At 43.6% G+C, this 15,418-nt stretch overlaps 2 protein-coding genes across 3 annotated transcripts; both read left to right on the forward strand.

Annotated features, from left to right (window-relative positions):
- Positions 1–1,742: 1,742 nt before the first annotated feature.
- Positions 1,743–6,376, forward strand: buc2l (bucky ball 2-like). Of its 2 annotated transcripts, XM_062403663.1 has the most exons (6): positions 1,743–1,819; positions 2,709–2,962; positions 3,134–4,876; positions 4,958–5,053; positions 5,662–5,715; positions 6,231–6,376. In XM_062403663.1, exons 2-6 carry the CDS (start codon positions 2,716–2,718, stop codon positions 6,257–6,259), a joined length of 2,169 nt encoding a protein of 722 aa, XP_062259647.1. In that variant the 5' UTR covers positions 1,743–1,819; positions 2,709–2,715; the 3' UTR covers positions 6,260–6,376. The 2 variants fall into 2 exon arrangements, with proteins under 2 accessions (XP_062259647.1, XP_062259648.1); XM_062403664.1 differs by lacking the exon at positions 5,662–5,715.
- A 5,025-nt stretch (positions 6,377–11,401) lies between these two features.
- Positions 11,402–12,793, forward strand: LOC133968311 (paraneoplastic antigen Ma2 homolog). The gene has a single exon (XM_062404286.1). It carries the CDS (start codon positions 11,402–11,404, stop codon positions 12,791–12,793), a length of 1,392 nt encoding a protein of 463 aa, XP_062260270.1.
- The last annotated feature ends 2,625 nt before the right edge of the window (positions 12,794–15,418 follow it).

Here is a 15,418-nt window from a genome sequence, read left to right on the forward strand (position 1 = left end):
CAGGAATGCACAGCACCTGGCCCCAGCCCTAACCGTTAAAGGAAATGACAGACCTCCCCTGCTGATAGAAATCCCCATCTTGCTGGTCCTCAAACCAGCTGCAAAAGATGATCATGATCATGAACATAAGCAGGTTTGAACATGATCCCTGGTGCTCTCCTTTTTCAGTCTAGTAGGCAGTGCAATCATTCACATCCGATGTCGAACAGTCCATGGCCTGTCTGTCTCAACTTGTTGGTTATTCCTTAATACAAACAGCTTAGCTGCTACAGACATTTTTAATAGATTGTTTTTAATGTTTTTGATTTTAGTTATTTAATAACAATAAATAATAATAATAAAATAACTTTTTTATACTTTAAAATAAATACTTTTGATTATATATTGCTTGTATATCAGTGGCGGCTGCTTCTTATTTATTCAATAAATTGTTTATGTTTAATTTTTCCATATTATTTTATTATATTTATTATTATTATTTTCTTCAGGCATTAATAATACTTACAGCTGCTGGCCTTGATTGACAGCAAAAGGCGGAATTGCCACCAGAGGATGACAAAAAAGCAGATGTGCCCCCTGAAAAGCTGAGCCAGCTGTCGCTGCCCATTTAAGCAAGGAACTGGCAATACGATCCGTCTGCGGCCTGCAGACTAGGGGGCGCGGCATGAGCGTCCTGTTAAACCCCTAAAACCGCAATGGGCCAATGGGGGGATTGTGACGGGTCAAAGTTCATTCGAATAGACGTTTATGGTTGCTGTACTGCGGCCAGTTTGATCCCAGCCTGAAACATGCTTCTGCGACTGCGTCTTTTCACGCCGCTGTGGCGCAAGACTCGTTTTCACTCATGCTTCCCCAACCGTTGCGCGTCTTACAAAGCAATTCCGCGCCAGAACACTAGGCGGAGTAATGCTTTTTGTCGAGACGACCTTAGAGACGCCTTCTTTCTTCTTCGTCGATTGTTTATTTACATAGCCACTGCGGCTCCTCGTAGCCTTTTTCTGGCGGACAAATCCGCCAGTCAGTGACAGGTTATACAAGTGATCATACTATCGGATATCTTCTGCCAAGTGCTCTTCTATTTGGTCTATATTCGTTCTTCTAAATCTTCCGTGATTTCTGCCGGTATTATGGGGCATGAAACCGGAAATGCAGCTCCAGAAGGGATGTAGAGCAGACCAATCACAGCCTTGCGGGCTGAGTGAGCTTGCGGAGCTTTGCCGTAAATTTTAGAAAAGGGGGTCGACACCCGTCAGCACGTAAGGAGGGAAACATAAGCACGTAAGGGACCCGGAAGGGCTCTTGCGCTTACGGGCCCGTGAAAACGCAGAAGCATGTTTCAGGCTTCAGGCTTAAGGAGGGATACATAAGCACGTAAGGGACCCGGAAGGGCTCTTGCGCTTACGGGCCCGTGAAAACGCAGAAGCATGTTTCAGGCTTTAGTCTGCATGCTGAAGCGTCCTTAAGCAAGATACCTTCTCATAGACAAACATAGAATGTCAGTACTGCACATAAAAGTACTGAACATAAAAGTACTGACTTTTAATAAAGTTCTGATAAAATGCAAATATATTTGAACAAATACCTGATAGAAGACTGGAGTGAATAGTAGCTTGCTCCATTATTGGGGTTTGGCTCCCTCTAGTGTTCTAATGGCACACATTCAGCCCTGCAGGAGGTCTCTCTGTGGCTGGTTATGTTCAAATCAGCTGATGCTGCACATGCTTGTATGATTAACACAGCTACTTAAATTCTGGTGTGTCTGTTGTTCATTTCTAATCAAGTTGTGCTTCGTGCGTTTCACATCCAAGTTCTAAACAAGGTAAAGTGACTCTACTCTCTACAGGAGACATGCATCTGTCAATAGGCAGTCAATTTGGGATTGGGTTTTCCTCATTGTTTGTATTGAATTTTACATGATTTAACGACTAACGTTTCTGGGAGCTTGAAAAGATTTAAGTACCAAAAGTTTGATTTTGATAAAAAAACAAAACATGAATTCACTTGGAAAGTAACAGACTGATTAACAATATTGTATGTAAATGTATATCAATATAGTTCATTAAAGAATGAACAGATTTTCATCAGATCGTAGTTACAATCCAGAAATGTTCTGCATTTACAACAGCATTTTATTAAGGGGAATATGACTTTTCAAAGTTGGTAAGCTACATGAATAAGGTAAAGAGTGGGAAACATAAATGAAAGTGTCCTTTGTTAATAGCAATAATGTTTTTTTGTGTGTACTGTAAAATACTTTTAAGTGGTGGACAAGACTGGAGAAGTGCTCTATAAATACTTTTAATTTACCATTCCTGGCACACGTCTATGCTATGAAGAAGTCTGTAGAGGCTCAAGTGTGTTTTTCCTTCTCAATAATGAGTAGCTTGTATAAACTTCTACTTGTGTGGTGAATTTTATCCATATTTTTTTGAAGGACTAACAATATTCTTTTCTTAGTCAACAGATCACATGTGCAGGGTTAAACCCACACCAATGTGTGTCAGTCTGATGTATTCTTCTCTGCTGTAGAACTCTACAGCAGAGACACTGCTCATTTAAAACCACAACTGAACTTCAATAATTCACTGGTTGATATATTCCCTTATTACCATTGTACAATGTAGATTATTTTGGGTTAGGTCCTACAGTGATTTTTCCTTTTGCACAAAAAACAGACTAAGACCATATTTCTCCACCACCTTGTATAGGTTGAAAATGACTCTTCCAGGACCAAATGGAGGGAGCCTGTACTTTGGTGCTAACGGTGCTGTACCAAACTCTGGGCCGCCGGATCCAGGACTGCACAGCAACAGTCAAGACCCTGGACCTTTGTTTCATCCCCAACACCATGTTTCTGCACGCCCTCTCTTCTACATTCATCCTCAACCTCCACCTCCTTTCCATCCATACCAGTGGCCCATGCCCTTCTCGTATAACCCATTTGCTGGCTATCCAGGCATGGGTAAGTTTTTTTTTTTTTCTTTTTTTTTGGGGGGGCTTTGTTTAGGTTTTTTGGAGGGCAACTTTTAGGTGAAAGCTAACATTTGCCAAAGCTATATTAATGTTGATATTGTGAATAATTTTAAACATTAACAAATCTTGTTCACTTGACTAAAATGTGTCTACCTTTCAGGCTATGGTATGGTCATGCCATCATTTCCCCCTCCCCCCTACATGGATCCTTCAGCCTACCTTCTTCCCCAGCCTCATATGCAAGCAGTTGACTACAGACGGTTGCTCCACCCCCAGGTCCATGCTCCCAGTGCTCCCTTCCACAACCCAAACCAGATCCGCAGAACTCGCCCCCCACATACAGTACAGCACAGAGAAACCATGAACTCTGAGGTCCAAACAGAGCCCACACACAGAGAGCCGGGTGGTTCTGGTGGAGGAAGCCTAGTTGCCAGCTCAGATTCTGGTCATGGAACAACTTCAAACTCGCCATCTTCAAGCTCCAGTCCCATAAAAAGAGTCTGTGCCACTGTTGAGAATCACAACTTGCCTAGCAGTGATACAGAGGACGTCCAGCTTAACGAGGCCAGTAAAATTATCACGGAGAAACATGGGAGCAGCATCCCACATCTTACGAAGACTGTCCATTCATGTATCAGAGAAACACAAAAGGGCCGTACAGATACTATTTGTCAGGAGACTGTATCCTCTTGCAGAAGCGCTCACTGTAATATGTGGTCGGTGAGTTCTTCAGATAGTATGGTCCCGATCTGTAGCTCTTCTCAAGAAGAGAATGAGGTTGCCAAAGAGAGACGCGTCTCAATTCCTGACATTCTGATGAGTTGGGGAGGTAGGACTCCACAATCAAAAGTGATAAAAATGACCAACAAGATGCTGCCTCATTGCAACCACCAGGTGTTGTCCCAAACTGAATTGGAGCATGAAAGTCCTCTTTACCTGAGCCCAACTGTGACTCAGGATGCTCCAGTGATGACTGACAATACTCATGGTGATGATGCTGTGGGTTTCTTGAGTTCAAAGACCAGTGAAGCATTTTTTAAGATCCTCAAACTACCCAAGGTCTCAGATGAGCAAGAAGATGGCCATGAGACGTGTCTAGAGGAAGACACTCCAGAAGTCAGTCACAATGAAATGCCTTTTAATAGTTACAGGACTGGGAGAAAAATGAATGAGTCTGTTTGGTCTGTGGAGTCTCTACCTCTCTTTGCTCCCTCTAAGGAGTGGCTACTGCAGAATGGCATGCTAGAACCTGATGTAATTGTTGAGATAACAGAGGAAACTGAAAATTGCGAACAGTCAACAGAAGGTGACAATCTAATTGTCAAGGCTGGTAAGATGAAGCGGCATTGCAGGATTCCACCAATGGTGCCAGAGTTGGATAATGAAATGTATGCTTATGAAATGAAAGGACAATGCATAACTCCAGAAAACATTCCCTTTATTTCCATGACTGGCCTGCAGGACAAAATAAAATCTCCCCTCAATGCCAAGGATGTGGATGAAAATGGGTCTTCTGAACCTGAGGCTAATCAAAGCCCAAATCAGGAACCTCTTATTGTAAATGGGCAAAAGGAGAGAAGCCCCTGTCCTCCGGCCCTTGGGGCAGTTCTCCTCTTGAGCTCTACATTAAGAAAGGGAATCTCTTTTGCAGATCACCTGATTGTACAAAACGGAGTAGACATTGAGGTGGAGGATGAAACCTGTGCGAACGAAGAAGTCAGTCGTCTGGGAAATGAACAGTTGTGTGTACCAGTGGCTAAACCGATTATGACTGAAGTGTCTCCATCAAAGGGCCATTTAGTGGATTGTGGCATTCAGTGTACCGAGTTACAGGAGCCGTGTTCTTGTAGAGAGGTGATGGATGACATGGAAACAAAAAGAAGGCATCCCTTTAAATATTCAGGTGCTCTCCACCTTTATTCAACAATGACTGATTTAGCTGTGTAATTATCGGAGTGTACTTTAACTGTTACTTGTCTCATAGATGTGAAGATGGCAAACAAAGGACAGGATGAACGATGTGGAGGACACTTGCAGCGAAACCAGAAGAGGCATTACCAGCGGAGGAAGAAGGCTTCAGGTAATCTCTTATTGATAATGAATGCAGGCAAATGTATAAAATATGTTCAGATAATAACTCAGTTGGCTCTCTTGGTGATTACTCCGCTCTCAGGAAGCCCCTCAGGTGTTGATTGTTTAGAGGTAAAGTACAAAGATTTTGAGGCGTCTCGTTTGCTCAGAAACTGGAGCAATATTTTTTCTCAAGTGAATTCCATAGCTTACAGCTCAAATAGATTTATATACATCTCTTTTTGAGACGAATAAGCTTAAAATGCTAACTGAACATGCTTGCTGTCCCAAAGAGGACACATGAAAATGCAAAATCCCCAAGACAGAAAAACGATTAACTTGGATCAGCAGCTGTGTTTATGTAAATTAAGATCTAACTGACGATGATGCAATCATTATTTATATTAAAATGTGACTTAATCCTGAGCAGTGTTCACAAGTAAATGCCACTATAATTTTTTTTTAACTGAGGCCCTCCATCAAATGATGGGTAGAGCGCAACAATTGTTCAGTTCATAAATTAGTTTTCATATAGTCCACCATCCCTCACAGAAACCAGATAACAGAGGAACACATTCTTTGGATCTTGTTTTAAACAAAATCGTCTTGTATCTACAGAAGATTACGACAGGCAGCAGGAGGCTTTCAGCGGCTACTATGTAAAATCAAGAGGTGACTATCACAGAACGTAGTTGGTGTTGAAATGGGTGATGGTGATCAGTCAGTGCAGATAAATATGTGAGGCTTTCATGTCAACCACAGACCGCTGGTTTTGGAGAAAGGTTTTTCAAACCGATAAAATAACTCCAAATTGCTAATGGATATTCTTAACTTGAGTTTCTATGGCTGTTCCCCTAATTTAGCTGTACGACATTTCTTGAATGTAACTATGCTCATGATATAAATGCAGTCCACCAGATACTACAAACGCCTTAAGCATTGATGGGCAGTCTGAATTACCTTGTCAGTCACCCAACTGTATTGTATCAACACAGAGGCATGCATTGCTTTCTTTTTTTTTTCATAATTTTTTTTAAAGATTTCTTTCCCACACTTTTAGGATGCAACTTCAAGATTTAATTACGTTTTTAGAGTTGTACTGCTTTACGCACTGCCTAACCTAAATGTACTGACGTAATACATTTAAGACTTAACAGAAGAAAACAGGTTTTCTTTGCCTCTTACAGGTGGAAATGGAAGGAATACAAGATGCTGAGTACTGACCAGTCATCAAGACAAACCTTTTATTTTTTTTTAAAGAATAAATTTATTCACTATAGAGAATTTCAATTTAATACAAGGAGTTTTTTCAATAAATGTGTTTGATAATGTTCTTGCATTTGTTTCGTTATTTTTCAATAAATGTCTTTGGGTGGGTTATCTTCCCTCTCCAACTTACCCAGAACTTCTGCTGCATATACATGGCTCAGCCTATAACTTCACAGTTGGTTATTTAAAGCCGCACAAGTATTGTGACATGACATTTCACACTTTATTGTCTACATCATCAGCTCTCTGAAGGAAGGAATAGAATCTGAGGGAAAACGAATCAACAAACCAATTCCAAATATGTATATTATACAAGGGTTGATATATATTATTGTAAAAAAAATGAACCGATCCTTTAAATAAATTAAAAAGCAATTTTACACTGGGTCTGTAGATGGCGAGAAAATTGGTGTTAATGGCTTAAGCTGTTTGTTCAAAGTTGGAAATGGGTCCTACACTACCCCTCGCGCTACAGGAGAGATGTCTCACAGCATGATGAGGATTTAAGTAATTTAAATCTTAAATGAGCGGAATTGGAAGTAATATAAGGCTAAAGATGGGCTGGATGAACAGTTGTCTCTTTTACTCAGACATACTGATTTCATTCAGACTTAAATGAGACCAGACCATGTCACAATAGCACATCATTTCAGACCATTATCCAGCTCAATCAAATTTTATTTGTATAGCCCATATTCACAGATTCATCTCATTGGGCTTTAACAGGGTGTGACCTCCTCTGTCCTTAACCCTCAGCAAGAGTAAGGAAAAACTACTAAAAACCCTTTTTTAACAGGGTAAAAATATGTAGAAACCTCAGAGAGAGCCACATGTGAGGGATCCCTCTCCCAGGACGGACAGAAGTGCAATAGATGCCACGTGCAGGAGAACATCATCAATAATCAAAATCTCTAGCCGCATTTGATGAGGGTAGACATCCCGAAGGACAACCCCAACATGACATGCCAAGCAGTCCCGCTGCAAGCACAGTCCATGCTCAGCAACCATCTAGACCACGATCCACCATCCAGACCAGACGCCACTCCAGTCCTCAGTCACCGTCCACCGCCGCCCACCAGGACCCATCACAAGCCACCACTGCGGTCCTGGTCCACCGCCCGTGCCCAATGCCAACGCGACACAGGGTCCGCCACCAGCACCACGATCAGCCCACATGACTCAAAATCCGCCACACTGGATCCAACACCACGACCCCCGGTGCGCGATCCACAAACCGCAATCCATGGTGCGGTCACAGAGAGATTCCGGGGAAGGGGGATAGGGATGGAGAAGAGGAAGGAGAAGCTGGAAAGAGAAGCGCCATGTGTCATGTGTCATAAAATAGAACAAGTAACGTTCTGGAGCACTAATTAGCTCTAACTATAAGCTTTATCAAAAAGGAAGGTTTTGAGCCTACTTTTAAACGAAAAGATGGTGACTGCCTCCCGAACTGAAAGTGGTAGATTATTCCACAGCCGAGGGGCTTCATGGCTAAAAGCTCTGGCTCCTACTCTACTTTTAGAGAATTTAGGGACGACAAGTAGGCTTGAATTTTGGGAGCGGAGTGCTCTAGCGGGTTTATAAGGTACTAACAGCTCTTTAAGGTAAAAAGGCGCTATATTATTAAGGGCCTTGAAGGTGAGGAGGAGAATTTTAAATTCTATTCTAGATTTAACTGGAAGCCAGTGTAGCGATGCTTATATTGGAGAAATGTGCTCTCTTCTCTTTGTTCTCGTCAGGACACGTGCTGCGGAATTTTGGACAAGCTGTAGAGTCTTTAACGACTTCCTGCTGGAGCCTGATAATAATGAATTACAATAGTCCAGTCTCGATGTAACAAAGGTGTGGACTAGTTTTTCTGCATCTTTTTGTAAAAGGACATGTCTAATTTTTGAAATATTACGCAATATAATATTGGAAGAGCTGGGCCATCTCATCCAACAAGAAGTCAATAGATGCATGGACTTTATGCAGCTCTGTGTAGTGTTGACTTGATGTGATGCATGCTGCTCAGAAGTTGTCAACGTCATCCAGTGCTGTTAAATGTCCCCCTGCAGGTAACGTGACCACAAAACATCGCTGGAGCGAGCCGGCTGCTGCAACACTTTGGGGCCAACACTGACACAATTCTGTTCTGATTGGTGGGGGCTTCACTGCCACACGTGTTTTCTGCTCCATGTCCATAAACGTAAGGTGCTTAAAGCAGAATGTTTTTCTCGCTGAAAATATCCCATAAATGCATCCACCTTATCTTGTACTTAAAATGATCAAGCAAAACAAAGTGTTCGGTCCAAGTTATTGACGTTAATGAAACTCCTGTAGCTTCACTTGGATCCTCCTTGAGTAAAAAACAGATCATAGCAATTGTTTTATAAAATGAATCGCAACTCCATAACATGGAAACATTGTCATAGTGCATACTATACATTTAACCAAATTGACCTGATATTGTGGAGTAACGGTAGAGAAATACACTCCTTATTAATCTAAAGCATTCATAAATCAAATTCATGTTTATATTTATATTGTAGCGTCCCTCAATGATGAGCTAAGCATCTTGAACTGGTTTCAACAACCATGTATTCACCTCCCAGGTAGCACAGGCTTCCGTGGGCTGAACCATGTGGCTAACAATGGCGTATTAGCTGAAGAATAGCATCCATTGTGTGTATCAATGGACTCTGCATCCGCTGTCTCAGCAGTCGGACTGTAAACCTAGATAGTAACGATCTTTAAAAACAATAAACTACTTACCTGACAGAAGGAAGATGACATTGTGGCCTTCCAAGCGCACCGGCTATTCAGCTCAGCACTGAGTTAAATGGACAGGATGTTTACAATCCACACGTCCGGTCCGCTCGCCCAGTCCCTCCGTGGCGCAGTCGGTCCCCCTTCGGGATGAACGGTCTCGCAGGATCCTTCGCATTAGAGGTGTAATCTAGCCTCAAATATTAATATTATATAACGTGAATAGCATTCACAATCCCTGAACGACACTATGCAGGAACGGTGATTTTAACAGCACGCTGCTTTGTGCTGGCATGGCAGCGTGATAGCAACCCTCATAGCAACGATAAAAACATTCGTGATAACTATTAAAATATTTATCATAAGCACAAACTGGCTGAAGACTGTGGAAGCAAAGAGCACATTTCTCGCTAGAAATGGTGTCAGAATGTATTTTTATGCCCAAAACTTACAAAATTATATTTTTATCTGGAAAAAACAAGGAATATCCGCCATGTTTTCCTCTCCGCAGACGGGAGCTTGTGAGTCACCTGACGTGAGAACACGCCAATGCAAAACAATGGGCTGACAAAATGTTACCATCTCACACTCTGAGAGGCCAGATTGTGAAATGGTAACGTCATTCCAAGTGGACCAACGTTGCCACTGAACATTTGCTGATGAGACTGGGTTGTTGAGGAATAAGACCCTCATTTACAATGGTGCCGAGGGTACAATGAAGAGTTAATACGTTGAAAGAAAAAATTAATAAATAGGAATGAAAGAAATATATATGTAACCCGGTTAAAAATATTAAGTAATATAATTTCTTCCAAGCATATAAATAGTGTGATTAAAAAGGTTGAAATTCATTAAAATACTATAGAAGTGTTAAAACAGTTAAAAGTATATATTATGTGTTTATTGTTTTATTTGAAGTATAATGTATCTGTAAACGTAATATGTACCAGCATGTATGGGGTTAATTGAGATGGGCCGGAACCTAACCTCTGGGGTTGTTTCGGGACGGGAAAAAAAGAGCGGGTCGGAAAAAAGAAAAGAGTTCGGAGCGAACAGGTAGAAGACACGGGGAGATGTAGGAAGAACAGTAACGAAAAGAGACTGTTGTACAGACGTTGAGTGACCAAGTCGTGGAGGCGTTCAACCCGGACTCTCCAGAGGACTCAGTGGTGATTTTCCTGTGGGTGTGAGTGGATTACTCAAACCGTGAGGAAGACGTGAAGCTAGAAGCTAACACAGCGGCTAGTTTAGCTCACAGTGACTGTACGAGTTAGCAGCAAGCTATCTATTCAGCAGTGACTGTGGGGAAAGGAGCGTGGAGCTGCAGACGACGAGCGAACACCGCGACATCGGCAGTGACGGGGTTTTGTTTCCTCCGGACGGATCTTCTCCTCAACTCACCTCTTCTCCAACCACCAGCTCATCCCAAGCGACATCCAGGCCTGCACCGATGCACTAAAGGGGTACCCAGGTTTATTTGAAGTAACTAAAGTGCCGGCTTTAGTTATCAGGTGTGTGGGCCCACATATTGCATTTCAGTGAATTTGAGTGAATTGAAGGTTCTGCATTGATATTTTTGGGTTAAAAAGTCTATTGATATCTGTGAATATTTGTGATAGTGTTTCACTAAAACAGAACAAAGGATATTTTTATTTACTGTGTTTACCTGAAAAGAAGAAACAGGGTTATTTCAGTTATTACATTTCTTGCAAAAGAGGTATAATTCCTTTGTTGTGTTTCCTGTGAAAAAAAGGGACAATTCAGAGTTTTTACCTTAAAAAAGGGGAATTTATTGTGAAGGTTTAACGACAAAAAGAACATTTATATTTTTATTTTATTGTTATATTGCATTAATCATTGCATAAGTAAATAATTGAGAACTTATTTTCTTAAAACCGTGTGTGGTATATTTCATTTACTTACCTTTAATACACAGAGACCTGAGGGGTTAACATCTTTATGAAAAACAGGTTAAAGGTGAAGTTATAAGTAAGTTAAAAACAGTTCATGTGTGTACTTTAAAACAGAAAAAGAGAGATTCAAAACTAACATTAAAACTGAGTTAATCAGGGTTAAAAATAGTTGATAAAGAACCCAAAAGCCCTGCCCTTATCACCATGACTACCAAGGGGAGCGCTACATAAAATGGAGGCACCGCTGGGATAATTTTGGATTTCTCATTAAAAAAAAAAAAAAAAAAAAAGTTAAAGCGTTAAAGGCAAAGTAACTAATTAAAGTGCTAACCTAACTTACAAACAGCATTAACATGGAAAGAACAGAACTAGTGTCAGAGTTAAAACGCTGGTGCCGTGGTGAGGGTTTGGATGAGACACATGCGATTATGACCATCGTCCCAGAAGAAGTAGAGATCAGTGCAGTTGAAGCAACACTGGAAACTATCAAGTCTTTTGGACGAGTGCGTGTCCGTGGGAGAAACTTCAGTGCAAGACTAAACCAACGGATGGTTTTGTGTGAGAGTAAAGAGACTGTGAATGAAGAGAGTGTTCCTCCTGAGGTTAAACCAGATGATGGTGGAGAGGCGTGGCTTGTTATCATCATAGGAAAGGCTCAGGCAGCTGCCGAAGAGTTTAACAGTAAACTGATAGGGTTGCTGCAGGCTGAAGGTAAAACAATGGAGGACCTCCAATCATTATTCCCCAGTACACCCCCGCCCACTAACTCCACTGAATCTATCCTTCGCGCTGTTGGAGATTTGTTGGACAAGACAACTAAGCCAGCTGATGGAGGGAGTTATGGTCGACTACGCATGTTCTCGGGAGCCCTACCAACGCTGCCAGGTGAGGAACCATTTGACCATTGGCTAGAGCAGGCATGGCTCATGGTGGAGGAGACTGAATGCTCTGAAAGAGAAAAAAGACGCAGAATTATTGGAAGTTTAAAGGGACATGCACTAGAAATTGTGAAAGCAGTGCGACACACACATTCTGACGCCAGCCCAAAAGAGTACCTGGAAGCTCTTGAAAGTGCTTTTGGAAGTGCTGAGTCCGGTGATGATCTCTACTTTGCTTTCAGATTAATGCAACAGCAAAAAGGAGAGAAACTGTCAGATTTCCTTCGACGCTTAGAGAGGTCTCTAGCCAAAGTGATTCAACGAGGTGGTCTTCCTGCGAGCTGCATGGACCGAGCCCGACTGGAGCAACTGCTAAGAGGTGCTATCGATTCAGACCTGATGCTGATCCAGCTGCGCTTGAGAGAAAGGAAGGCTGTACCCCCAAGCTTTCTACAGCTTTTGACTGAGATTCGTGCTGAGGAAGAGTATGAAACTTCTAGAAAGAAGCTCAGCGCCTCAGTACACCAAGTGCATGTTAATAAAGAAGTGGATACAAGGCAAGCAGAGATCCAGAGTTTAAAGGCGGAAATAAAAGAACTGAAATCAATGGTTGCATCAGTGGTGACCCAATCCACTCCAGTCAAAGAGGATTACAGGGAGGCTACACCAATCCATTTACCGCCTGGCCCCGAGAACCGACAGGACGCCGAGCTGGCTGCATTGAAAAAACAACTGAAAAGACTAAAGCAGAAAACTAGCAACACGATGTCTGAACAGGACGCTGCAGTTTCGACCATGGAGGCTTCAAAACAATTCTCCAACTCACCCAAAGGAACACCGAAAAAGTCAGAGGAGAATTTCTGCTATAGGTGTGGTGAGAGCGGACATTTTGCCACCAAGTGTCACAACCCTGAAAATCAAGCCAGGTTATCAGAAAGCTAATTCATGCTTTAAAGATGACAAAAGACAAACAGCAGTCTGGTGGTTCCACCGCCAGTGAAGTAAACTGTGGGGTCAAGAAAAGTGCAGTTACCGCATCGGAGCCGGCTGGCATCCCTGAAGGCTTGGTTGGTCCACCCAGCATCGTACCTGTGAAAGTAAATGGACACTGCTGTGACGCCTTGTTTGACAGTGGGTCACAGGTTACCATTATCTTCGAGTCTTGGTACCAAACCTACCTGTCTGATGTTCCCATACGCCCTGTGTCTGGTTTAGCTCTGTGGGGATTAAGTGAATCCGAGGGCAGTTATCCCTACCGTGGGTACGTAGTGGTCGACGTTGAATATCCAGCAAAGGTAGCAGGTGCCGACCAGACAGTGACCATCCTTGCTCTTATCTGCCCCCAGCCCAGAACTGCAGACCAGACTCCGGTCATTGTGGGGACCAATGCCAGTCACATTCGACGTCTTGTGCAGCAAAGTAAAGACAACGGCATCGACATCACACAGACACTGGGGATACAGTGTTACAGAGACAACACAACCACAGCCCCGGAAGAGGATGATGATATCGGCTGTGTGTTATGGCAAGGCCCTGGCCCACTGACTCTGCCCCCTGGTGGTGACTGCAGTGCAGTCTGTAAAGTCGAGTACAAACACCAAGTCGACAAACAGATCCTGATGGTGGACTCGTCTCCCCTAACGCCACTCCCTGCTGGTGTGCTACTTCAGCCAATGGTGGTGCCCAGCAAAGACGTGAACGTCAGCCATTTCAGAATCTTGGTCCAAAATGAGTCCATGACAGAGACAGTCATACCAGTGGGAACAGTTATCGGGCATATGTATCTGACAGATGCAGCTACTCACCTTTCTCCGTCCAAGACAGCTGACAACGAGTTTGACCCGAATCTGATCAACTTTGGAGACTCATCTGTCTCTGAGGAGTGGAAACAGAGACTCCGTCAGAAGCTATCCACAAGGTCTCAGGTGTTCTCGCTTCACGAATGGGATGTCGGATTGGCGAAGGAAGTAGAGCACACGATCCGGATGTCAGATCCACGGCCTTTCAGAGAGCGCTCTCGTCGCCTGGCCCCAGCTGACCTGGAAGACGTGAGAAAGCACATTCAGGAACTGTTGCGTGCGGGGATCATCAAAGAGTCTCGTAGTCCCTATGCATCCCCAATTGTGATTGTTCGCAAAAAGACTGGAGCTGTGAGAATGTGTATTGACTACCGATTGTTGAACAGCCGAACAATCCCCGATCAGTACACAACACCCTGTATCGATGATGTGTTGGATTCGATGACCGGAAGCAAGTGGTTCTCCGTTCTTGATCTGCGGAGCGGTTATTACCAAATTGCTATGGCTGAGGAAGATAAGGAAAAGACGGCATTCATCTGTCCGCTGGGGTTCTTCCAGTTCGAGAGGATGCCGCAGGGGATAACTGGAGCCCCAGCCACCTTCCAGAGATTAATGGAGAAGGCTGTGGGTGACATGAATCTGCTGGAAGTCCTTGTCTACCTCGATGACCTGATTGTATTTGGCCGAACTTTAGAAGAGCATGAAGAGAGACTTCTTAAAGTTCTTGATCGTCTGGCAGAGGTTGGATTAAAAATCTCGGTCGACAAATGTCAGTTCTGCCTCCCAAAGGTAAAGTACCTTGGACATATCGTGTCGGCAGATGGAGTATCGCCTGACTCATCCAAGATAGAGGCAGTTACCACTTGGCCACAGCCTACGCACCTGAAGACTCTTCAATCCTTCTTGGGATTTTGCGGATATTACCGCCGTTTCATCGCCAATTATGCAGCCATCGTCAGGCCTTTGTCTGAGCTCACAAAAGGCTACGCTCCAACCCAGAGGGGCAAGAAACCGGAGAAAGACAACACAAAGACTTACCGCAAAGAGTCCGAGCCTTTTGGTGAGCGATGGGACCTGTCCTGCACTGAAGCTTTCCACAAGATTATCCACTGCCTTACCCATGCACCTGTTTTGGCCTTCGCGGATCCCAACAAGCCATACGTCCTGCATGTAGACGCCAGCTTGAAAGGGCTTGGCGCCGTCCTATATCAGGAGCACAGTGAGGGTCTGAGGCCAGTTGCCTTCGCCAGTAGGAAGCTGAAGACATCTGAGAGGAACTACCCCGTTCACCAGCTGGAGTTCCTGGCCCTTAAGTGGGCAGTTGTGGATAAATTCCATGATTATTTGTACGGGGTCAGATTCACCGTACGTACGGACAACAACCCGCTCACGTACGTGCTGTCGACCGCCAAGCTCAGCGCTGTGGGGCACAGATGGCTCTCGGCCTTATCTACCTACGATTTCGATGTCCAGTACCGACCAGGCAGACAAAACATAGACGCAGACCTGCTCTCGAGGAACATGCCTGATGAGAGTTCCGAGGAATGGACAACCATACCACAGTCTGGTGTGAGATCCATCTGCAAACGAATCTGCATCCCTGGTACTGCGGGCAGTCCACCGAGGTACGTAGATCAGTTGGGAGTTTCTCCTGAATGCGTGCCTGATGTCTTTGCATTCCCGATTCATCTGGAGTTGAAATCCTTGGGACAGATGTCTAATCAGGAGCTGATAGAAGCTCAAGAGGATGATACAGCCATCCGACTTG

Source organism: Platichthys flesus, chromosome 14 (genome assembly GCF_949316205.1).
Source record: "Platichthys flesus chromosome 14, fPlaFle2.1, whole genome shotgun sequence".
Classification (NCBI taxonomy): domain Eukaryota; kingdom Metazoa; phylum Chordata; class Actinopteri; order Pleuronectiformes; family Pleuronectidae; genus Platichthys; species Platichthys flesus.

What these genes read in the sequence shown, in the direction of transcription:
- LOC133968311 (XM_062404286.1), top strand. Translation starts at nt 11,402, where the DNA reads ATGACCATCGTCCCAGAAGAAGTAGAGATCAGTGCAGTTGAAGCAACA.
- buc2l (XM_062403663.1), top strand. Translation starts at nt 2,716, where the DNA reads ATGACTCTTCCAGGACCAAATGGAGGGAGCCTGTACTTTGGTGCTAAC. An exon ending in GCGGAGGAAGAAGGCTTCAG is followed by an intron (nt 5,054 to 5,661) that starts GTAATCTCTTAT and finishes TTGTATCTACAG; the next exon opens with AAGATTACGACAGGCAGCAG. An exon ending in CTACTATGTAAAATCAAGAG is followed by an intron (nt 5,716 to 6,230) that starts GTGACTATCACA and finishes TGCCTCTTACAG; the next exon opens with GTGGAAATGGAAGGAATACA.